Source organism: Camelus ferus, chromosome 6 (assembly GCF_009834535.1).
Source record: "Camelus ferus isolate YT-003-E chromosome 6, BCGSAC_Cfer_1.0, whole genome shotgun sequence".
NCBI lineage: Eukaryota > Metazoa > Chordata > Mammalia > Artiodactyla > Camelidae > Camelus > Camelus ferus.
The window spans coordinates 64,177,320-64,202,864 of record NC_045701.1 but is presented as its reverse complement, the minus strand read 5'-3'; the positions used below and the strand labels follow the sequence as shown (position 1 = coordinate 64,202,864).

The following is a 25,545-nucleotide window of genomic DNA, read 5'->3' as shown; positions in this document are numbered from 1 at the left end:
ATGTTACTCTAGGCCTCCTTTGATCATCCTAAGTGAGATTTCCCTCTTATTACTATCACTATACATTTTTATTTCTTATTAGCATGGATTTCATTTTATCATTATATATTTATTATGATTTTTAGTTATTCTAAATAAATTTATTTAAAATGTATCTATTTCAGTATACCATTGACTAAACCGTAAATTCCATGAGGGCAGACATTATACCTATCACTGATATAAAAGTACATATAAAGGCATCAAGTTTAGGTTACATTAAGCAATCTTATAATTTGAGATTTTTAATAGGAAATTAATTTGACTTTCTTCACTCTTTTTTTAAAAAATCAATATTCAAAAATTTTTAATTATATTAGTATTCAACCTTAAAAGTTTAATTTAAAAATTACACCAAAGTAATAATTTTATCTTTGAGGTTACATTCTGGTGCTGGTAACAATTATCTAAAAGGAACAGAATCTTATTCCTAGATAAAAATACAGAAAAAAAATTCCTCAAAAAAAGATATTCAAATATACCATTTATTTGAATTCACTGTCAATTTGAACATCTAAATGTTAACTACGGGAAAATATCAAGACAAGCCTCTTGTTCTCCTACAGTTTTGCAATAAGTGAATTAACTTAATAAATGTGGAAATACAAAGTGATTTTAAAAATTGTATTTAATATTCCCTTTGTAATTACAAAGTTTTAAAAAGGCTCAAGAATTACTATGCATAATTAAATTTAGCTTAAAATATTCATGTACACAGTGTATCACTAAGGAAAAAAAATACTTGTGTCTTAGGTAATTCTGTATTCCCATCATTAAGGTCTTAATATTTGTTGAATGAGGAAACTTTTATAGTGGACTTAACATTTAGCTTTAATTATCTCCTAGATTTAATAAATGAGTACAACTTGTATAGTTAGAATTTAATGAAATCAAAACATAAATTATTCTGTTCAAAAAATTTATAAGACATGGACGAGATTCTTCTACCCAATTTAAAACTTGTGAACTCCATGTAGCTGACTGGCACCCAAAATATAAATGTATAACATAAGTTTTATGCCTAGAATGTTCTTACACCTTTTCTTCATTGAAGATTTAGGACTTCAATTTTTTTAGGCTATAAAAGTAATATCAGTTATTTTTGACACAGGTCTAAAAACAATGATATACAACAGTAACACTGAAGACTGCTTAAAAGGCTGTACCATGGAATGCAAAAGCAACTACACTACACATATCAAGAAATGCTTGAGATTGCTTCTAGTCAAATCCAATGATGACATTCATAAAACTCATAGAAAGTTGGAATTGAGGAAGACAGCTGTATAAGTCCTTAATTTGATGACAGAGAAAAAGCCACGGTTTGAAAAATTACCTGCAAATCCCTGGAATAAATGTAGTATATAGCCTGATATCTTAACACCATGTCTTATCAAATAAGAAGGAATGTTACTGCTAACCTTTTGATGCTAATATTGGATCCATCCCACAGAAAACTTGAAAAGCACAGAAGACTAACTTTACCCGGGAAGGGATATTCCAGGAGAAAGCATCAGTCATAATCAGGTTTGCTACTTAATTTATCATACACATGAAGATGTCAGGCAGCAAATAAATGTCTAATACTTTCCCCATTCCCTTATATAATTTTACTTGGGAAAAATTATAAAAAATAAATACTAAGATACATCCTCCCTCCCCGAAAGGTTGGCATTAAAACTTTCTAATCAATTTAGATTTGTTTCCAAATATTAGGCAGCAACATTCCAAGTTGAATACGTTTGAAAAAATCTGGAATGATACTAGAGCAGGGAGCTACCCCAGCCTGGACCAAGTTTAAAAAAATATCCCTTTAGTGACATTATTTTATTTTGTTAATCTTGCTGTTTATTGGCCAGAAATACATTCATCCTCTGCATAAACAAGTAACTTCATATCTATACTAATGAGTATGCTAAAAAATAGCATGTCTACAGCAAAGAAACAGGAGCTACAGAAAGTGATACCTGTAGCTATAATGTAGTAGGCATTTTGCATGAAATTTCTATTGTTCTACTGTTAGCCTAATATGACAATTTGTGATACATTAGGCAGTAACTATCGGATAGCCCATTCATTTTTCATTGTATTATCTTGCATGCAATCCAACCTTGACAGGCAAAGGGAAACATTGGTTAGTTTTCCCAGATTCACACAGTAGAGCAAGTGTAAGGTGCCAAGGAACTGTACTTACTTTTGGTGTTGGGCAGGAAGCCGTAGAAAGGCGAGATGTAGCCTGAGCACGAGGAGATTCTGAAGGAGTAGTGCTGAGGGAGGCTGTGTCTCGTGGGAGCACCTGAACACCACGAGAAATGATGGAATCGGGAATCTGAACAAGAGGAACAAATATGGTTCAATATTCTGAAAATACCAACAATATGTAAAATCACTGCCTACAGCAAACTTTTTTTTTTTTTTGGGTGGGCATTCTCTGCTGCTCAGCAATCAGATATTTGGTCTCATTTACCATTACATATAAAAGCATCTAATAATTTGAGATTGAGTAGAAACCTTCAGATGTAAAGTATTTTTTTTTTTTTTTTTGGTCAAATGATATTTCATCAGAGCTTTTTTTTTTTAATGAGGCAGTATAGTATTGTAGTGAGGACCAAAGTGTTTGGCATTCATGTACTGGATCTGCCATTTAATAGTTATTTAATTCATAGGATATTTTTCATTTCCCTTTCAGAGTCATGGTCCACCCTTCTTCACCCTCTCTGCTCCAAACTAACATGTATAGACATAATCAATAAGCTAGCTGTTTTGTGCTGTCTGGTCTCTAGTTGGGTTCAGCTAATGGGAGGCACTGTCAGGAAACTAAAGATTTGGAGGACAGTAAAGTCTGATATATATTCCCCTGGCTCCTTCTCTACCAGGTCACCATCAGTTGGTTATGATCACAGCCTCTATCAGATGATCTTCTTTGCTTACAGCTTTTTTTTTCTGGATTCCAATAACAGCTCCCTCCTTTGCTCCAACTTTTAATAGTTCCCATTATTACTAGTCCCAGGGTGCTGCATTATGTTTTGTTGCTTTCCTTAAAATCTGCCCAAGATCTTGTAAATATCATAGTCCTTTATTAAACTCTTCTCAGTGTGTGTGTGTATTTTCTTAATGCCCTGGTGTGGGGGCCAGGGCTTCACACGGAGCATGGGAGCGTTGGGGTGGGGCTGGGGGTGGCGGGATTTGGGGCGGGCTGCCTGACAGCCTGAGTAGCAATGGCCACTGCCGATGTATATATTTTTTAAATTGTCATTTCCTTTAACTAAAATATGTGGATGATCGCATTTACCTCACTCGATTACTGCTGAAGGTTAAACAAGATAATGTATACAAATTATCTAGCACTTCCAAGTATTAAATACTTAATAATTATTGGCTATGACTTGTTATTATGTTATGCCTATCAACATGGTAAAGATTGATGAAATTGAGTATCACTATTAGTAAAAATATACAAACATCAGGAAAAATAAGGTGGATTTCTTATTTTTTAATTATTAATATTTATATTGATTATATAATTTATTATTTAGGGCTATGCATAATTTAGTTCATGTTCTGGGCTAGTACTAGTGGACATAGGTCTTCAAATCTCAATGAGAACTTGACTACTTAGAAGTTTTGTGCACAAGAGGGGAAATGATAAAAGAATAAGCAATTCACATTTAGTCAACAAATATCACTAACTATGTGAAAAGAAGAAAGCAGTAGCCAGACTTTGTCACTAGAAAGGTGCTCCTTATCTTACACATCATCTCTTTCTTGTAAAGGACATAATACTATTTCCTTAGAAGCTCTTTTATTTAGTTTCCATACCTACATCCTCAATACCAAAGGTATTACTACCATGTGATTTATGAACAATATTTCCGTAACTAGGAAGAAAAGCAGTGGAAATTCTGAGAAGAAAAATGGTTCCATTTGCTAGTACAACTGAATACTGAATTGCGATAAATATTTTTTTAAATGGAGGTAGTCTAATTTAGAAGAGCTATATGTTGCCACTTATGTCTAATAAAAAAGGCCATGTATTAAAAAGGTCAAATTGCCCCTATTATGCTTCACATAATATCATGTTCCTCCCCTTCACAGAAATTACCCACACTTAAGCTACATTTATATGTGTGCTAGTTGGATAAATGTCTAACTCCCACACCAGAATGCATTGTCACGACGTTGAAACTGTGTTTTTGCTACTATTATAGCATCTGCACAAAGTAGTATGCATGTGTGATATATATTTCCAGCCTCTCACACACACACACACACACACACACAAACACTCTCCCCCTCCTCCAATAAACAAAAGAGTAAGATATTTGAGGGAGAAGATACATTTAAGTTCTGAAGTACATACTTTTGGGTTACTGGTTTGGGAATACCCAATAAGCTGTTGGAAATATGAGTCTGGAGCTCAGGTGAAAGTTAGGGATTGGATATATACTTTAGGAATTGTAATGGAGGTGACAGTTTCAGTCATGCAAATGTTTCAGGTCACCCAAGAAGAGCATGTTAAAAGAACAAAAGATGCCAGTTGAAAATTCTGGGTGATAATCATAGTAAGGGGTTAATAAAAGAAAAAGAAGAAAAATCTGTTAATAGTATGATGGTACATCCTAGTTTTCCTTGAATAATCTGGGTTTATTCTATTATCCTGGTTCAATTACTAAATAGCACATCTTCTCACTTTCAAAAGTATTTCAGTTTGGAAGATAAACTATTTAGTCTCCCTATCTTTAACAAATTGTTAGAGACAAAAGAGGAAAATCAAAGACAGTGAACATAAAGGAAAAAGAGAAGAAATTTTCAAGGAGATGTTATAAAATATCAAGTATTGGAGAGAACAACTGGTTATTTACATTAAAAAAAGTGAAGTTCTACCCTGACTTCACACCATATACAAAAATTATCTCAAAATGGATCAAAGATCTAAATGTAAGTGCTATAATGATAAGAGTCTCAAAAGAAAATAGGGGAACAAATATTCTTTACCTTGGATTTGGTAATTAATTCTTAGATATGATACCAAAAACATAAGGAACAAAAGAAAATTTAGACAAATTGGACAGCATCAAAATTAAAAAGATCTGTGCATCACAGGACAGTATCAAGAAAACCTGAAAAGATAACCAATAGAATGGGAGAAAGTATTTGCAAATCATATCTGATAATGGTCCCAAATCCAGAATATATAAAGAATACTTCAACTCAACAACAAAAGAGAATCCATTAAAAAGAAAAAAAACCCCAAATCCTCCTCATTTTAAGAAAAGAGCAAAAGACTTGAACAGACATTTCTCTGAAAAAGATATACAAATGGCCAACGAGCAACATGAAGAAATGTTCATTATGACTAGTTATTAGGGAAAATTACAAATCAAAATCACAATGAGATACCCACTTCACACTCACTCAATGGCTATAATTTAAAAAAAAAAAGGAAAATAACAAATGCTGTTGAGTATGTAGAGGAACTGGAAACCTCATACATGTTGTTAGGGATGTAAAATGGTGCAGCTCTGCACAAAACAATTTGGCGGTTCCTCACAAAGTTAAACATAGAATCATACGACTCAACTATTCTACTCCCAGGTGTACACCCAAGAGAATCAAAAACTAGTGTTCAACCAGACACTTGTACACGAATATTCATAGCAGCATTATTTTAATAACCAAAAAGTGGAAAGAACTGAAATGTCTGTCAGCTGATCAATGGTTCAACAATATGTGGCACATCTACACAATGGAATACCTACAGCCATAAAAAGGATACATGCTATAACATGGATAAACCTTGAAAACATGATGTGAAGTGAAAGAAGCTAGACATAAAAAGCCATATATTATGTGATTCCATTTATATGTAATGTCCAGAGTAGGTAAATACATAAACAGTAAGTAAATTAGCGGTTGCTAGGGGATGGGGGGCAGGTTACAAGGAGTGATTGCTTAATGGGTGTGGTGTTTTTTGGGGGGGTGATAAAATATTCTGGAATTAGATAGATGTGATGGTTGCACAACATTGTGAATGTACTAAAAGTTACTGAACTGTACATTTTAAAATAGTGAATTTCATGTTATGTGAATTTTACTTCAATTAAATTTAAAAAGAAATCCTCCTCTAATCTAGCATAATGAAAATTTTGTCCCATATAAACTAGAAAAGTTTTATAATTTTGTCTTTCATATTCAGGTCTCTAATAAGCATCTTTTATTTAAAAAAGAACTTCACTAGTGTAGTACAAACTCTGTCATACTTCAGGTGTCCATATGTGGTGGCACTTTTTTTAGGCTTCTATTCTGTTTCATTGATCTAAGTGTTAATTTTTGCGCCAATAATGTACTACTTTATATCATTTTAAGTCTTCATATTTATAGAGCAGATCTTCTCACTTTGTTCTTTTTCATATTCAAGAGTAACTTGGTTATTTTTGGTCCTTTGCACTTTCATTCTATATAAATTTTAGAAGCAGCTTGTCAAGTTACTCTCTCCCTCTTAATTAAATACAACAAACACACACCACTTACAAACTGTTAGGATTTTATTAACTACTTTGTACAGAAAGGGACAGAAAAGTTTTGAAGGCTACAACTCTAACTGATTAAAAGTGTTTACTTCTGGAGGTGTATGACGGTGAATGACATGAGATGGTGGTTCAAGTGGATGCTAACCTTATCTATGTTTCATTTTTATTTTTAAATAAAAAGAATGTATTTGTGTATTACTATATGTTAAAATTAGCAATGAAAACCATGGGTAGAGTTGTTTGAAAAATTAAGAAATGGTCAATGTATTCAATAGTTAGGGAGAAGTCAAAACAATGAGCACAACTGTCTTGTACACAGTTGATAATTTTTTCTTTAATAAGGAAGTAGAAGCTGCCATCAACTTCAGGAATTATAAGCTCTCTTTGAGATAAAAGGAATGGAGCAAAATATTAACTCATAAAAATAGTTTAAGCAGAAAGGACAGTTGATTACCCTTGATGAACTTACATGAAAGAGAAGAGAATAGGGGAAATGAGGAGATGAGAAAAGGTAAAGGTCTCAAAGTTGCAATCATCAATGTATATAAAGGAATCAAAAAGAGACGAATGAAAGGCTTGCTGAAGAGTAGTCAGGTTCCACTTAAGAGTCAGCAGAATTTGCAGTGGGTTAAGTCAGCACAAGTAAGGAGAAATGCCAAATCATTTTCAAAAGAAATAACATTCCTACTTTTTGAGAACTAATCTGTATTCCTATTATCTTATGCAACTGAGAGCATGGGGAAAACAATCTGCCCCAGTTGACCTCAAGCCCTCTGTAGGTATGCAATGTAATTTCAACCATGAATTATTAAACAATAGAATTTTCCTCATTAAGGGAAATTATAATAGGAATATATACTTTCTTAGGAGCTATGCTGATTCTTTCCAGTTATGAATTTCTTCTGTCCTAAAGCTACTCTGATTGATCAGGCAAACACTTCTAAAAGAAAAAATGGAGAATTATTTTAGCAATATTAGAATACATAGCCAAAATATCATTTCCCTTTATGAACTCTGTAGTCTTTTGAAATGCCAGTAAAGATACCAATAAAATAAATACAAAATTTTGTATTTTGATGCCAAGGAAATTCTTAAGTGAGCATATATTTCCCCTTTGAATCATTTTCATCACTTAATTTTTTTTGTTGTTTTGAAAAAATATTTAAACTTACAGAAAAGTTACAAGACTAATACAATAAAAGATCTTTCTATTATTTGAATTTAATTTTGGGAGCAAATTTATAGTAACTGGAGTGAGTCTCCCAATGCAGCCATGTATGAATAAGTATGGCTTCCATAGCTACAATTTGTCAGTCTACACGTTAAGGCTTTTGAAGTCCTTGTCCAGTGTGGTGGTTAATTCCACCATATGAACCCTTTCCTAGTAACTTATCTGTTTAGAGACCTCCTAAGTAGGTTGCAATCTTTTCAAATCCTAACTAGACATCCAAGTGTGCAATATATGATCTGAACTAATAATAAAAATAGACTATATATGAATACCTAAGTGGGTTCTTTCAGAAAATACACACCATTATCTTTCCAGAATTTCCGATACTGATACTTTAGAAGCTATGATTGTTAACGAAAATTTTACTAAAGAACACTACTATCAAACAAATGTATCTTGAGTTCAGTAAGGTATTTGATAAGTCATATATTTGACAAGAATTCATAAAATTCTTGGAACAACATAGACAAAGTAGGTTTTGATGGGATAGAAGAGAAAATAAATGTTAGCTGGTTAAGCAATTAACCAATATGATTTCTGGTATTATGTGGAAATGGCCTATCCTAAAAAAAAGTCTTATCCTAAACGACAACATGATTAATGTATTTGCAGGTGACAGCACTAGAAAACACAGGTAAAATACCAAATGGCAGATACAGATTTAAAAAATGTCTCTGTAGGCAAGACTGATCAGTTGAATGCAGCAAAATGAAATTTAGTAAGGATAAATGTAAAGACCTGGATTTAGATTAAAATCAATGGTAGAAAAATCCACAAGAATTTATGATTCATATTTATAAAAAAAAGCTACACTTCATGATTTTGTCTAGACAGTAAACTTATGAGGTATGACTATAACAAATCTTTCCTAATAAACGTAAAAATTTAAATATTCATGAGTTTGTTTCTTTACAAGTATTTATACTGACTAAAATTATTCTTCCATTATTTAAAATTATTCAGAATTTCTGTTCTCAATGGTATTAATCAGACCCCTTATTATATGTTATTACATAAAAAACTTGCCTTCCAGGAAAATAAAAAGGTATAATCTTGCTGAATATCTGTATTCTAGTATCAATTTCTGAAGGTATATCTATATAAAACACTTAGAATAGGGTCTGCTATATAATTGGCATTTAAAAGCTATATATTATCATTACTATAGATGATTAACGTATTTGTTTACTAGAGGGAGAGAATATTCTGATTATTTGCCTATATTGTGGAATAGTCCTTACACATTATGGGTAATGCTAAATATATCTTGGGTTTTTTTTATAGCTGTTTCATGAACTTAGATAGATCATATAAGCTAAGAGATGTGACCCTTCTCTCACAGAACTTACAGTCTACATATATAGAAATCAAACACATATAAATACATAATTATAAATTGTGGCAAGTGCTATAAAAAAAAGAACAACGTGTTATGAGAGAATAACTAAAAGCATGATTTATATTGGAAAAGGCAGATCAGAGAAGTCTTTCTGTGAAAAAGAAATACTGAAACTGGGACAGAAAGAATAAACAGAAGTTAGCCAGGCAGAGTGGGGTTAAGAATTTTTAGGTAGTGGGAACAGCATGTTCCCAGAGGTAAGAAAAAACTTGATGTATATAGTTTAGTGAGCAATGAGGAGAGGGAGAAAGATGCTAAGAGAAGAGCCTAGAAAAGGAGGGAGGAGCCAGATCGCGTAGAATCTAGCAGAACATGTCAAGGAGTTCTGGTTTTATTCTAAATGTTATGAGAATGTATTGAAGGTTTCAAGTAGGAAAATGACATGATTTACTTTATGTTTTTAAAAGCTCACTCTGGCTACAAGGGGAAGAGTGAATGGAAGAGAAGCAAAGGTAGAACTCATGAAACCACACACTGAAAGAATTAAAGTGAAAGATAATAAAGGATTAGACCAAGTTGGTCCCTGGTAATTTATCACAGCAAGTAATTCCAATAAAGTAAAATTCTATGAGCCACCAATAAACTCACAAAATTTCCTAAAATGGGATCTGGAACAGTAGATTAGTTTCTCATCTCATGAGAATACTAGCAGTTACGATACATATGTAAAACTGGTTCATTTAAGAAAATATTCTCATGTTATAAACTTAGTTCCTAAAGGACAGGGCCCAGGCCATATATAATTGCTCAAACCCTCACAGCATCTAGCAAGATGATATACACATATTAGTGTCAAAATAAATATTTGGTGAATGAATGTAATACAAAAAGAAAGATAAATATAGACTAGATTTATGAAAGACTTTATGTAGGAGGCTGGACTTCAGCTGGCTCAGGAGTTCTTAAACTAATAATCTGTCCTGCAATTGTACTCAATGTTCGTGTGTATAAGCCTTTGGAGAGGGGCAGCAACATTAATTACACTCCCAAAGTTGGTCACCACCTATAAAAAATGTAAGAACCACTGAGCTAGGCCTTAAAAGATGACTAAAGGTTGAATAAGATGGAAGAAGAAAGGACTGTTTAGTCAGGCAAAGGAAAGAGGAAGTGTGGAGGGAGAATTGTCTATGTGTGGAGGGTTCAGTTAGTATCAGTGAGCACATCAACACCTTACTATTGAATATTTACTTTTATCCAGATACTGTTAAATGATTTTACATGTTTTCCTATTTGAATATTCACAATTTACTCATAAATTAAGAAGTTAATATCATTATTAATCCTATTTCAGAGAAAATGGGCTTAGAAAGGAGAAGCAATTCACCCAATGTCATAGAGCCAGTAATTGATGGATCTGAAACTATCTGATGCCGAAGCTCATGTTGTTAAAGCACAATGCATACTATTTCCCACATTTGAAAAGGGTCTATTTAGTTTATTTTAATATAGAGCTTCCCATCTGTTTTATTGATAATAGTAAGCTTTGTGAAAACGTATAAGAATATATACTTATTAGCCCAAATAATAATTACTACAAATTCATCACACATACATACATAATCAGTCCACAATATTACTCAAAGGTCAATGGTAGGAAAAGACATTAGGCATCCTAGCAAGCCTATCCCTATATTAAAACTCCTTGGTTTTTCCAATTCAAATTTTGAGAAAGTCAAATATTTACTATTAAAGATATATATAGCCTTCTACAAAATCTTGCTATGTGGCATCCATACGAATAGACACAAAGAATAAAAAAGCATATTAAGCACGTGGACATCTTGAATGAAAATTTTATTTTATTTTACTTTGTAAACATCCATGCATTATGGTATTCATTTAATATGCCAGGAAAAATTGTGAAAGACTCTGAAATGAACAAAAGATATTAGGTGTTCTGTGTAATGAACCATTCTGAATTAGCTGCACTGTTTGCAGTCTTTCAGATATTTTATAATCCTAAGTTGTAAAAAACTGATAGTAATGTAAACAGTTTTTGTCCAAATGATCCTTTTATACAATAGAAGTGCAATGGACTGCTATGTAGGTAATGACCAAGTGTTGCATTTATTTGTAAATTCATTTCAGCACTCGCGGTGCCTATATATTTGTGTTCTTTGAATTTTCCTGTTAACCAGTTGTAATATCTTTCTGGTTCCCTCATTAATTAATGAATGAAATCACATCTTTGTTAAGTATTCATTTGGTATTTGTAACAAAGTCATGATTTTACTGTAAAAGAATAATTCCTTAAGTTTTAGGGATCATCCACTGAGATGTGCAATGGATTCATCTAACAGAATCAGGTAAACTGCACTGCCAGAGAAGAGCACTATTAAGCACTTGTTTAGGCCCACAAGTATCTTTTTTTTAAGCAATCAGAAATGAATCCTAAATGCCAACAGAACTTTAGATGACTGTCTGTTTCTTTAGGTTTAAAAAAACTTTAAAAAATCCATTATATAGATTTGTGTCTTGTTTTTGTTTCTAGTTTGTGCACTGCCAGGAAATTATTGCTCTCTGGTGACAGCCATGCTTGAGACTTTGGTTTTATGGTCTGACCAATTGGTGATCTCTGTAAATGAATTACAGAAGTCTATCCTCTGTTGAGTGAAAGATGACAGAGAATCATATTTGTAGTCCTTTTTATGTGTTTACTTCTCTATTTTGAGCTCAAAAGAATTGAGTTTGGTGCCCTCTGGGAAAGAGAACAGGTCTTTGATTTTTTTGTGGCGGTAGTATTGGGGATGAGTTTTTATGTTTCTGTATTTACTCTGGACCTGTGGCTGAAGTTGCAGAATTGAAATTATGAGCTTTCTCTTTGTTTGTGTGTCTGTAATTCCTTTACCCATTGTGTGAATGTGAAATGTTTCCCAATCTCTGTAAAGTATTAAATTATATTGTCTATTATGTAAAAGGAGCTTTGTTCTGACTGGCTTACAGAGGTAAATAAATGCTTAGATAAGTCAGTTATTTCTACTATCCACCCCACCCCCCAAAAGTTGAATTCCTAAGACTTCAAATATGCTATACTTAAAAAAATCTTCTAATAGAAACTAACCTGTAAATATTTTAAGAATCTAAGTTCATATAATTAGGGTAAATCTTTGGCAAATAAGACTAGCTTAATAATTTTAGTTTAAAATTTAAGTCTTAGAATTTTTCTAATATTAAATGTAATACAAATAAACTGTTTCCTTCTTTCTTGGGTTGTTTTCCCTAAACATATACAGGTTTACTGATTGAACAAGCTAACATTACTCCTACATAAAGTATGTCAGCTTGAACATAATTTTCATGATCTTTAGGTAACAAACTTTGGACTGACATTAAACTGAATTAATTAATGGATAATCATTAGATGCCTAGATAATTTTTAAATAGGATAAAATAGGAAACATTGATTACTAATCATAATTAAAACTTTATTATTGTGGTGAAAAAATATATATTATAAAATTTACCATTTTAACCAGTTTTAAGTGTACAATTAAATGGCATTAAGTAAATTCACAATGTACTGCAAACATCACTAGTATCCATTCCCAGAACTTTTTCATCACTCCAGAGAGATATCCCATACCCTTTAAACAACACCGTCTCATTCCCCACTTTCATCTATCCTATTTTCTGCCTCTACTAACTTGACTATTCTGAGTACCTCATGTAAGTGAACACACATAATATTTGTCCTTTTATGTCTGGCTTATTAAACTCAGCATAATGTTTTCAAGGTTCACCCATGTTATAGCATGTATCAGAAATTAATTTCCTCTTATGGCTGAATAACATTCCATTACATGTACATAACACATTTTGTTTATCCATTTGACCATCAATGGATATTTGGGTTGTTTTTCACTTTTTGGCCATTGTGAATATTGGTCCTGTAAACACTGGTGTACTAGTCCTTGCTTTCAATTCTTTTGGGTATATAACTAGAAGTGAAATTGCTGGATCACATGTTTAACTTTCAGAGGAACCACAAAAGTGTTTTTCACAGTGGTGGCACCATTTTATACTCCCTCCAGCAATGCACGAGGGTTCCAGTTTCTCCATATTCTTTGCTAACACTTATTTTCTGGTTTTCTTGGGGAGGGGTTGATAAAACACCCAAATGGATATGAAGTGGTATCTCACTGTCATTTTGATCTGCAGTTCTCCATTGAGTACTGATGTTAAGTATCTTTTCGTGTGCATACTGCTATTTGTATACCTTCTTTGAAGAAATGTCTATTCAAATTCTTCACCCATGTTTCAATTGGATTTTTTGTTGCTGTTACTCAGTTGCAGGTGTTCTTTATATAATTTATATATTAATCTCTTCTTACAGGATTTGCAAATATTTTCTTCCACTTTGTTGGCTACCTTTTCACTATCTTGATAGTGTCCTTTGATGCAAAGAGGTTTTTAATTGGATGAAGTCTGATTTATTTTTCTTTTATGGCATTGATTACTAATTATAATTTTAAGTTTGTATACTTTAGCTTATTTGCTATGTAGATGCTAGAGTTTTGTGTCATGTTTATGAACATCTTCCTTTTTTGCCATTTTAATAAGTAGTCAAAGGATTGCGTGTTGCTGTAGAAAATTATATTATGTATGTTCATGAGCTTTGCTGTCTGCTAAAATATGCATGTATAAGATAGTTCTTAATTATCTACCCCAAATTTTCTCTGTGAAATAGAAATGACTTCCATTAAAAGTTATAATTAATTTGAATCACTGAGACTATAGTAGAAGCAATAGTGATAGAGATATACAACTGAGCACAGGCTTTTATGTTTTAAGGGAAAAAAATTTTTGCCCGAAAACAGTAGCCATCAAACTTTACAGTCTCTGGACCCCTTAACATTTTAAAAACTTGTTTAGAACTCTTAGAGCTTTAGTACATGTAGGTTGTAACTATCAGTATTCACTGAATTAGAAATCAAAACAAAACAATAATTTTAAATACTTATTAACTCACTTTAAAAAAGCAATGATTAATATATTGCATATTAAAAAATTACATCATCATATTACTATGAAGATAGCTTTCATTTTTGGATCATCTGAGAAAAAACTGTAGTCCTAAAGTAAAGTATCAGTTCTTCCAGAATATTTGAAAGAACATAATGAAGGATAAAACCAGGAAAGTGAAGTTTATTTCCTTTGACTTACAATGCCTGAGCCTAAAAATAAGTTATAAAACGTGTTAAAATATCAACAAAGTTCAACTTAATTTTGATGGCCTTTTCCCCCTGGCTTATTGATCAGTGCCTTTATCTATTATCTATGTAAACTGCCTAGATAGCAGAGATGCTGTGTCTTATCAGAATACTTTTCTGTGCTATATGTTTATTTTATTATCTGCTTGAGTATTTAAGTGGAATAAGAAAGAACAAAAAGTTCCTCACTTATGAAGGAATTAATCCTTAACTGTGCTACCTCTTATGCTTTTAAAAATGTTTGATTGTCATTTTAATTAAAAAGGCAAACAAAAATTATTTCTCAGGCATCCATTACCCTACCTTAAATCAGGTATTCAAATTTCCTGACAACTCTCTTTGAATCCTAAATATGGAATAAATTTTTTAAAAATTTCAGGGTATCTTTCATTTAAAACTATCTTTGGAATTTCCCAGCAGGCTCCTAGTAATCACAAAAGTTTGTTGTTTCAGCATAGATAAAGAGTGATGAAAGATATACTTAGGTTTGTTTCATGTGTTACAACTATAAATTTCATGGGAAGCTGTCACATCAAAAGAGAAGTCCCCTGGGAGTTCAAAATTTGTAGATACTGACAGGCATATGCAGAATAGATAAACAAGATTATACTGCATAGCACAGGGAAGTATATACAAGATCTTGTGGTAGCTCACAACGAAAAAAAATGTGACAATGAAAACCCACACAATTTTGTAAATTCTGATTTCTTAAAACTAAAATGAAACATTTAAGAATGATACTTGATTCTCACTGATTCCCTCAGAATTCTTACTAAGTCTGCTAACTTTTCTGGACAATATAGTGATTCCCATGGATTGAATAAGAATGTCTTCCTTTTAAATAGGATATAATTAGAGAGATTGATGGTGGAACCAAGGACTTATCTGGAGTGCCATGTTTGAGAATAGTGCTCATTTAATCAGATGTGACTACCACTTCTGAAGAACAAAGACTGGTTGTACTCACGAAGCGAATACCTACAAAGCCCTCCCAGGAAAAATGACCTGTTACCTAGAGTAGAGGGTCTCATCCTTGCATTTGGTAAGGAAGGTCACTTATATATGGTAATAAAATTTTGGTGACCTTGATTAGAGAGGAAGTCATCTAATAACAGGTACTTGCAAATAAAATATGGTGAAGTGAGTTTCCTGGGCTTGGTTTTACTGGAATGTCAAAAACAGAAACTTTTAAATAAAAGCAGAATCTGAGATTTCCTATGGACAACTTCCAGATTAAAGTTAATTTTGCAGCCTCAGTATTTGCAAAGCAAATTCAAGGTCTATATGGTTAATTAATAACTTGCTGCAGCTAAATAATCAAGAGACCAGCCATTTTTTTTTGCATCAAAAATCATGTCTGGGGTATAGAGATTTGTCAGGAAAATGGGCAAGAAAGATTATTAAATGTCTTGATCTGTATATCCTTCTGGGTAATCTTCACTTTTTACCTTCACTATTTTACAACTCTGCAAGTTACAGAAAATGGATACTAATGCAAATTATTGTCTATAGAAATGCAAATGAATTTTGTTCTGAGAAAAAAAAAATTGATTATTGCCCTATGTATATTGACAGTTTTGTATCTATTTTAAAATCCATTCCAGCCTATGTGACTGTTGATATATGTATGTGTCCTTTGAGTTTTTCTTTGAACTGGTTTAACAGCTTACTGTTCTCTAATTAATTAGTTAACTAAAATCTTTGACATTTATTTTATATTTCTACGAGTGTGATGATTCAACCTTTAAAAATACTATCCTTTAACACTAACATTATCACACTGTGTTCTTCAAAGTGTTTGATTTCACAGATTCATCTAAATCTATTTCTGATTCCAATGGTGCTTATAGCTTAAAGATTTGTTGCTTGGATCAGTAAACTTCCAGAGTAAATATATTCTATTGTTCATAATTCTTAGATTGTGCAATGCATTTTATCTTCAAGTATTCTAAACTGAGGTCCCAAAATCATAATTCTCATTTTTGAGGAGAATTTGTAACTATCTAGTCATCTCCTAGAACATCATCCTTTGTCTTTCTCTTGCACTGAGAGGTGCCATAGTAGAGAGATTAAGAGTTCTGATTAAGGAGCCAGGCTGCCTGGACCCAAATACCAGTTCAGTCACTAGTTATATGTCCTGAACCACTTTGTGCTTCAGTTTTCTCATAGGTAAAATGACAATGTATGTAAACTGTAGATATATGTAAAATGTTTTAAAGAGTGTCATTCAATTAATATTATTTTAATATACCAAAATCCTTAGGGATAGAAAGAAACAATAAAACCACAAACATATAAAATGTATATTCTTCAATTTTCTGACCAAAACTTTGTGTCTCTGGTCTTTTGTAATGGTGTTATTTATTTCCAGGCAAATATGTAAGAATGGCAGGTTGCTAACTCTAAGCATTTTCTCTCATAAGTTCCAAATAAATGCTCTAGGAAGACAGACTCTTCCTGACTGGCTATATCAACCTAACATATTATTTCCTCTATATCCTTTACCAAAAGGAAATCAGCAACTCTTTTTCTTTCCAGGGCAAACAGCAGATTTTCCTGCATCCAGTGGAGCCTGGGGAACATCATTATTGTGTGGGACTTCCCCAGATTTAATTTCTGTCAGTAAGACATGATTTCCTGTTAGGTATCTCCAGGGCGATCTTCCCTCTTTGTCTCAAATTTCTCATTGCCTCTCATTATGACTTGGATTTTTGAACCTATTAGTTACCTTAAGGCTGCAAAGTTAAGTTATAATCTCTTCAGATTTGGATCCAGTCTCCTTGCAAAGACCTTTACATTTATTTGGTAACCACAGAGGGGCAAGATTTATTTTCCTTCTGTGTGTCACACTCCGCTACTGTTTATCTTCTTGAATCAGGTTTCTCACACAAATATGAAACTTTAGGGATTCCTATTCGATATATTTCTGTTATTATAAGGAAGACTTTTCAGCTCTTTGATGAGATAGTACATACTGAGATAAATTGGTTAAGATGCTTTTTCACTGTAGACAACAGTTTACCCTTCTCTGTCTCTAATTAGTTGTTTTTTTAAAGTAATTTATTGGCTTAGGTAACTGAAAAATCAAGAGGTAGGTGTAATTCAACAGGGACTTGAGTAAGTGGTTGAACAATGTGACCAAGACCCCAAATCTCTCTCTCTCTCTCTCCCCCCACCCTTTCTCAGTATTGCTTCTTTACTGTTGGCTCCATTATTGGCAGGCATTCCTTTCATGGTTCCATAATGGCAACTTTTAGAGTTATACATTTCCTCATTCATATCTGGTAGGAAACAGAGAGTCCCTGTCCCCAGTAGTTCAAATAAAATCTAAGAGATGAGACGCACTTGCTCTAACTGACCTGAATTACATGTTTCTTGAACTAAAAACTGTGACTACATGAAATGTATATGCTGATGATATTAAGCCAATCTACCCTGGAAGGTTAGTTAATACCACTCAAACTGAGAAATGTGTAGTATTAGGAACAGGGAATGGGAAATGGCTGCTGGAGAGGCAACTAATTAATACCCATTATGAGAGGCATTCCTCAAGCTTATTTCCTGAAAAAGCAAGATAATCAGTTTGGCAATCAACAACAATCAGATTACTAGGAATTAACTATTGAAGAGTCAGTACCACTGACCAGGTTTCACTTTCTTGAGCGTAAGAAGTGGATAATTGAGTTAGGAAAGTAAAGAAGCAAAAAAAGAAAGAACTCTTTATGAGCTGGAATAATTCACTTACATTTGTATTCTGAGCCTTGTATTCATATTTGTATTCTGAGCTTGTATTCATAGCATCTAGAAAGAACTGTGTAATAGTATACTCAATTTACAAAGTTTATAATTTCCCCAATATATCTTATTTGCTAAAATAACCTCTTGTGACATGTAATTACCATTATAGATGAGAAACTGAATTTTAAATCCTAAGTAATTTGCCTCAAATATTAATTGGTAAAGTCAGAGCTCCTATCCAGGTCTCTGATTTTAAGTTACATAATTTTTACATTAATCCAAATTAATCCAAATTGCTTCACATGCCTTAGAATGTGACCAGCTGAAGGAAATTGTGGTTCTTCTTCAATAGGTAATCAGATCCTCCCCTTTCAAAATTTAATTTTTAAATTTTACATTGGTAAAGCTTGTGAAACCAGACAAATAGTTCATAGAATTATTCCAAATGACTGTTGTCATGTAGAGATCTGAAACACTGGCAACAAATTCAGGGTATTCCAAGCCAATGAGGCTCATGAATGAAGTTAGTGCCAAATAAATCATTCACAGAGATAACATGTTTTTTTAGGAGCACAAAAACATTAAAGACCTTCCCGTTCATTATTTTCTGTTACCTCTTTTATCTTTTTCATTCTTTTTTATGAATGCTAGATCTGAAGAACAAGAATATTATATTCACTGATGTATAGCTCTCATTATCATTTGTCAAAGGAAGCACAAAAACATAAGTCTACTTACAAAACTGAGTATTTGTCAAAAAGACCATAACCACTACTTACAAATGATTAATAATTTACCAATAAATAATTTTCTTTAATTTATTAAATCAAATTACAAATAATCAATGATTAATAATCTACTAATTTCAGAATATATTTATACCACATCACTATTATATTAATGTCTATAATATTTAATTTATTAATAATAAATTCAATTTATGCAAAGTTCAATTTAAAAAGTTAATAAATGAGAAGTTCTTGGATGATGCCATATGATGACAGCTAGAACACTTAAACACATTCCCAACTACTTCCTCAAGAGAATTAAGCCCTAATAATTTGAAGAATCCATTGTATGTAATAATTAGTTTCTCTCCAATGAATCTAGAATGGTACTAGTTATGTACAACCCTTGGGAGAACTTAAAAAAAGAGATGTTCCAAGTCACTTTATGTGCAATAACATGAAACTCAGAATATGATAACTTAAAAAGCTTGGTTATGAATACAAAACTTCCAAATACTTTAGTCTGAAATCCAGGATGATTATTACAGTTGCTACAGTTGTTGCTTTATAATATGAGAATACAAAAGACAATTTCTGCTTCAAGTTCGGTACATTTTGGAATGTTTATAATTCACAGCAAAGCGTTAGCTGGAGAATTCAGTCATCAATTGAAATTCATTAATAATTTTACTAATTGATATTTACATTTTCTACTTGGCCTTTGACTTAGCTAAGTTTATTTCCAACCAGGCATGGCTTGTTGAATATAAGGGCTGAAGTCATCATTTGGCAGTGTATCTCTCAAGAGACTACTGATGCTAGTTTTCTTCCCTGCATCCTCCTGAAATTCTGGGCGTTTTTACTTTCTCAGTATTTAAAACCAAATTTCACTTTACTACATATTCTTCTTCTTTTTTCTTCTCATTTTACATCCATATTAGAAACTAAGAAAGTTTTTTTTTTTTTCCAGCCATGGTGTAATAGTTACTGCTTATTCAGTTATATTTATAAGTTTAATCTTTTCTAGCCTGGCACTTTATACAAAGTATTATTCAGCCAATGACTGAAAGAAGCTATATGTATCCTTAAAAGTTTCTATCTGAAGATCAGTAATATCAAAATTTGTATACAAAGACTCAACTCTCTAAATGGTTGTAATGAGAACACAGTGAAGGAAAAGAAAATAAGATGCAAAATCATGAGAAAAAAGCAAGGTTAAAACAAATTAAATACTATCTTGACCAATCTATTTAGATTTTAAAACTTAAAGTGATCTTCTTAAGTGATTATCTTAATCAAACCAGATAATTTATTTAAGGGTATGTGGTGAAATTACTAAAGAAAAAATAAAAACTCTGAGCAATGAATTTCTTAGAAGCCATGTGACGAAAGTTCATTGCCATATAGTACCAAATCTTAATGATGTTAGAGTACTTCACGTACAGGAGAAACTCTATTAAATTCCTAGCTGGAAGTGGCCCTTACTCTTTCACAAAAAAGCAGTAGTGAGGGTCCTTCAGAATGAAAACACATCTTCTGTAATGTTATAGCCTGCCTCCAAGGATAGGAGGAAGGCTGTATGCTTGCAAAATTATTAATGCAAAAGCCTCTTGTCTTACCCGTTCCTCTGCACTGCCTGTTGCATCATGGGAATAACTGATGAGACCAGGGATGGGCTGCTCACCGTGTGCCATGATAACAGCAGGACTGGTGTAGAATGGATGCTTCTAATGCACAACACACAACAACTATGAATACAGTGACAGGAAAACATGAAACTATACAAGCAAAATGACTGGAAAGAAAAAAAGGGTGAAAACAAATGGAACAATGAAATGTCAAAAATTCTGTACAATGACAAAATCAGCTTTGATTTCAAATGGTATAAGCTTTTTTCTTAAGGTTGAAATCAATGGTACTTTTTTACTCTTTTAGTTAAGAGTAAAAATAAGAGAACACATAATGATTTTAAAATGTACCTGTTTCATCCATCAGTCCCATAAAAACAAAACAGAACAAAACAAATTTTACACACAACTTAAATACTTACTATCCTTAAGAACTGAATGGATCTGGAGATAGAATGATCCAGCCTTCAGTGAAAGAACCACCTACTGGTTATCGGAATAGACACTTCAAAAGGATCTCTATGATCCTTTCCAATACATATGTTGTCAAAAAAAAAAAAAAAAAAAAACAACAACAACAACAAAAAAAACCCTCTTGCTAATCTCATAGACAAAATACCTGGATGAGCCATAAAACTTTAGAAATTACTTCACATAGTGATTAGATTTTCAATCTTTATGCTCTTAATCAATGAACAATCATTATTCCCAGAAGTGATATGCTACTGTCTGAAGACTTTAAAGTACACAAGATGGACTATACTAGGTATGGATAATAATGTAAATCATGATCTGTGACTTAATTAAGATGATGACTAAATTTACTTAAGTACCTCATGGTACTCTATTTACTCCCAGAATTGCCCAAAGAGAATCTGTAACACTTTGGTACTGTTCTAGTAATATTTGTTAGTTTATTAAATGGAAAATACAAATACCTTACATCAATTTCTTCTCTATACAACTAGGGTAATTTGTGTCCAATAGTTAAATAAGTGCTTAGTGAACTGCTAAAAAGTTCTCTTTTTAAAAAAATATTTATGAACTTTTCTCAACTAATTCTTTAATCATCTTGGTCTCTTACCTTCAGTTTGGGGCTTATTTAAGAATTTGTAAATATTTTATGTTCTGAATATATAAACACTGTATATTTAGTATCATCACAAAAATGACATCTTCAAACAGTTCTTAAATGTCACATTGTTTATCATTGCAGTTATTACTTCAATAGGTAAGAGCAGTATCTTTAATGACCCAGAACTCAACAAATTTCAATGTCTTCAAGAACTCTACATAATGGAGGGAATATAGCTGTGGAGTGTCACAAATATCCCAGTTTTTTTTAAGGATGCCCTGACGCGGTATTTAACTTATGGAAGAATGGGATGCAAAGAGGGATGAAACCAATACATTTACCTGTGGGTCCTTTAGATCTTTGGGTCTCTCTCAACAGGCTTACCTTGGCAGCAATGGCTGCTGCAGTTATATGTGATGAAGAACTGTCTTCTGTTGAAGCAACACCACTGTCTTTCTTCTCTTCTTCCTCTTCTTCACATTGAACCCCTTTGTCTTCAGTCTGTTTATGGGGGCTAGTTGTGGGAGGAGGGGAAAGAGGTGGTGGTGGGGAAGGTAAATCTTCAAGTTCATCATGCACTTCCTTTACTTTTACAATGGCGTCACGTAAAAGGTCAATGGCATGAGGTAGAGCTGGCAGTATGAACTGAAAGCATTCCTGTATGCAAGAGGAAGAAAAAATGAAGATAAAGCATTTTTATAGGCATACAGAATGGTAGCAATCAAGTTTGTTTGTGATTTTGGATCTGTATTTCTCTCCATCCGTCTTAAGAATGAATATTTAAAGCATTGTTTTTGCAATGTGAAATATTAAATAAGCATGGCATATATTATAGTATCCTCCCTAAGCTGAAGAACTACAGTACTATACAAGTACACAGTCCTTTTTTTAAAGTAAAATTTCTACACAGCTTTGGGGTTTAAAGATACCGTTTTTACCTTTCTGGTTAGAGCAGAGTACTAGAACTAACAAAGCAACTGGGTAGTGAACTATTTTATTCAGAGAGCTAAAGTTCTGACTATCATCATAAAGTATAGCTAGGCAACATGCACAGTATGTAAAAACAGATATAAGTTTGTACAGAGCACTACATAAAAATCAATATAGTCTCTTGCTTTAAAAAATTTTTTTTTTGTGAAGGAAAGTACAGCATTATTGCAGGGTGCCAAGGGAAGAGAACAGGCAGCTAATGCTCAAAAGATGCCCACTATTACCAATAATGTACCACCAAAAGAGAATAGGTAAGAACTTTAAAAGGGGAACATACTGCCAGATACGTTTAGGCAATATGTTTGGGCAGAAGTCTTTCTTTTCTATATTTAAAGTAACTTACCTTAAAATCTAACAAGTAAAGAAGTATCTTAAAATTTACGGAGGGCTATACCTGGAATACCTGGAAGGTACTTAATCTTTTAACCTACTGGTAAAGATTGTAAAGAATTTATCCTTGATTAAAAAGAGGTTTGGCCTTTACTCTCAGCTTTTGGGAGGTGATCTGGAGTTCCTTGTAGTGTCATGCCTAATAAGAGTGTCTCTGTTTGCCTGGGGGATTTAGCCAGTGAACAGTCAAAACAATGTAGTTTATAATGAGGGCTTTGGGAAACATGGTCAGTTTTGTCTCTGGAAAAAACTGGGACTGGCTAGACTAAAGCTCAATCTTGTAGGCAATATGTGATCAAGTCTCGATAAAAACTCGGGACACCAAAGGCAAAGAGGCATGTGCCTAGTAGCAAAACTAGGTGATTACTATCTTATTTTATTGCTAAGAGGAGATAATTCTGTCCATGACTCCATGGAAGAGGATGACCAGAAGGCCCGTTTGGTATCTCTTTTAGTCTCTGCCCTATGTGCTTCCTTCCTTGAGTGATTTCAATCTCTGTTCTTTCCCTGTAATATACCATGACTGTGAGTATAACAGCTCTCAGTGAGTTCTGTGAGTCCTTCTAGTGAATGATTAAAAGTGAGGGTGATTTTAGAAATTCCCTTAATGACAATTGGTGTCAGAAGTGAGGGTAGTCTTGTGGAATGCTCCAACTTTGTAGTTGGCTAACTTCTGCAGTTGGCCGAACTCCTTACAGTTGGTGCTAAGAAGTGGGATTTGATAGAAAGACCCTGACCCACTGAAACATGTGATCTAGGAAGTGGAAGGAAGAGAGAATAGGGGATGACAAATCTTTAGTACCTGGATGAACACAGGGTCACCCACAGTATGGAACTGCAGCTTCAATTAGTTACTGGAGATAAAATTAGCAATTAAATTTTGAAATGAAAGATCTAACTCCTAAGGAGTTGTATCACTGGATGCTTAAAGAAATACAAAATAACAAGAAACAAGGTAAATATACAACCCCCTGGTTAATGTTATCTGTACTAGCCAAAACAAAAGAAATGGAGAATATTGGGGTGGATCCTGAGACTGGGCCAAACTTGATTCTGGATAGTCTGCTATATAGCTCCTAGCCTCAGAGCTTCTTCCGAAACAAAAATGTACGTTAAAGCAATAGTGAATAAACTTAGACTGATTCATTAAAAAATGGGGAAAGAGAAAAATAAGAGATGTAAGGGACTTGTCCTAGCAGTGTGAAAATATTTAAATGGTTAGGAAATATATGAATAAAGTGAGCATCGATAAAGGCAAAACAGATTTCTTAAAGAAGCACTGTTGTGGGTTGAGTGGACAGATAGGAGCCCTTTCTGGTCTCCTAACATTCAGGGGTGCTAAGTAAATCTCTACCCTAGTTTGGAGGAATTTCAAAGCTAGGAGGCAAAGAAACCTTACCTTGAATCACCTTAAGTGATGGTCCCATAATCTAATCAAGATAATACCTCATAAAAGGGTCTGGATCCCTTGGCCCAATCCAGGCCTAGAAATTCAAGGCTATATGCACACAAATGGCTAAAAGCATGAGACAGAGAAGAGACTTTTCTAGGATTCGTTGACATAGGAGCTCCACGTACTGTGATTCTAAAACCTATTGAAGTCCTAGTGAGGGGTTCAGTTAGACTGGGAGGATATATGAATGCAACAGTTGATGGGATTAAGGTGAAAGTCTGGATGAGAATTAGAATGTCTGGACAGAGAACTTTATGTGAAATGATGAGTCTCCTTTACCTGAATATATCATGGGGGTGGATGTTGTATTTAGAGAATTCTTCCCTACTTTATATTGTAAAACAGCAAGACACATAAATCCATTCTTCCTGCAATGTAATTGGACATGCTAAATGGGACCACACAGGTTAATCTGCTGTACAACTACTCTGTGGGGAGTGAGGACTGGGGCTTATAGCAAAAACCTGTGAGTGCCACCCAGCAACAACTGCTGGGATTTTGGATCAGAAAATTTCCATTTGAGAGACAATTACTAGCTTGCTATTGGACTTTAATTGAGACTGCCCCTATGACTGAAGAACATAAAATAATCTTGAAACCTAAAATATCCATAATGTCTTGGGTAATGTCAGAGAAATGCTCTAATGGGGAAGGCAATGCCCAGGAGAGTTCCGTAATAAAATGGAAATGGTGCATATAGAATCATGCTACCAGGAGAATGGAAGGAGGTACTCACGAGCAGGCAGCCTCTTTTCACCTAGGGCCGACTTCGGAACCACCTGAGCAGCTGCTGGATCCTATGGCCACTTGGGCCACTTGGGCGGAGCCCTATAAACAGCTTTCTATTGATCAACAAAGAGCTGCTTGGTTTATGGATGGCAATTCCAGGGTGAAGGGACAGCATCCTGTTTGGAAGGCCGCCACTCTGATTGAAGAAGGTAAAAACAAATCAGCTCGATGGGCTGAACTGCACGTTTGCCCCTATGTTTGGGTTTTTACTGACTCATGCGAAGTGTCCAAATAGCCTGGCCATATGGGCAGGCAGATAGGCAATGGAAAGCTGGTCTATTAAAGGGATACCTATAGGGGCATGGCCCTATGGAAATCACTCAGGGAATATAAGGGGTATATTAA

At 33.5% G+C, this 25,545-nt stretch overlaps 1 protein-coding gene across 9 annotated transcripts in view; it reads right to left on the bottom strand.

Moving 5' to 3' along the window:
• Positions 1–25,545, bottom strand: part of GPHN (gephyrin) — a 425,260-nt gene that overhangs the window by 180,768 nt on the left and 218,947 nt on the right. For 4 of the 9 annotated variants that reach the window (XM_032482207.1, XM_032482209.1, XM_032482210.1 and 1 more), the window contains 4 exons: positions 21,963–22,235; positions 20,495–20,602; positions 18,155–18,220; positions 2,234–2,368 (listed from right to left, as the gene is read on the bottom strand). In XM_032482207.1, the coding sequence (XP_032338098.1) occupies positions 2,234–2,368; positions 18,155–18,220; positions 20,495–20,602; positions 21,963–22,235 (582 nt within the window). The remainder of the gene's footprint in view (positions 1–2,233; positions 2,369–18,154; positions 18,221–20,494; positions 20,603–21,962; positions 22,236–25,545) is intronic. The other 5 variants (XM_032482211.1, XM_032482213.1, XM_032482214.1 and 2 more) reach the window with 2 other exon arrangements.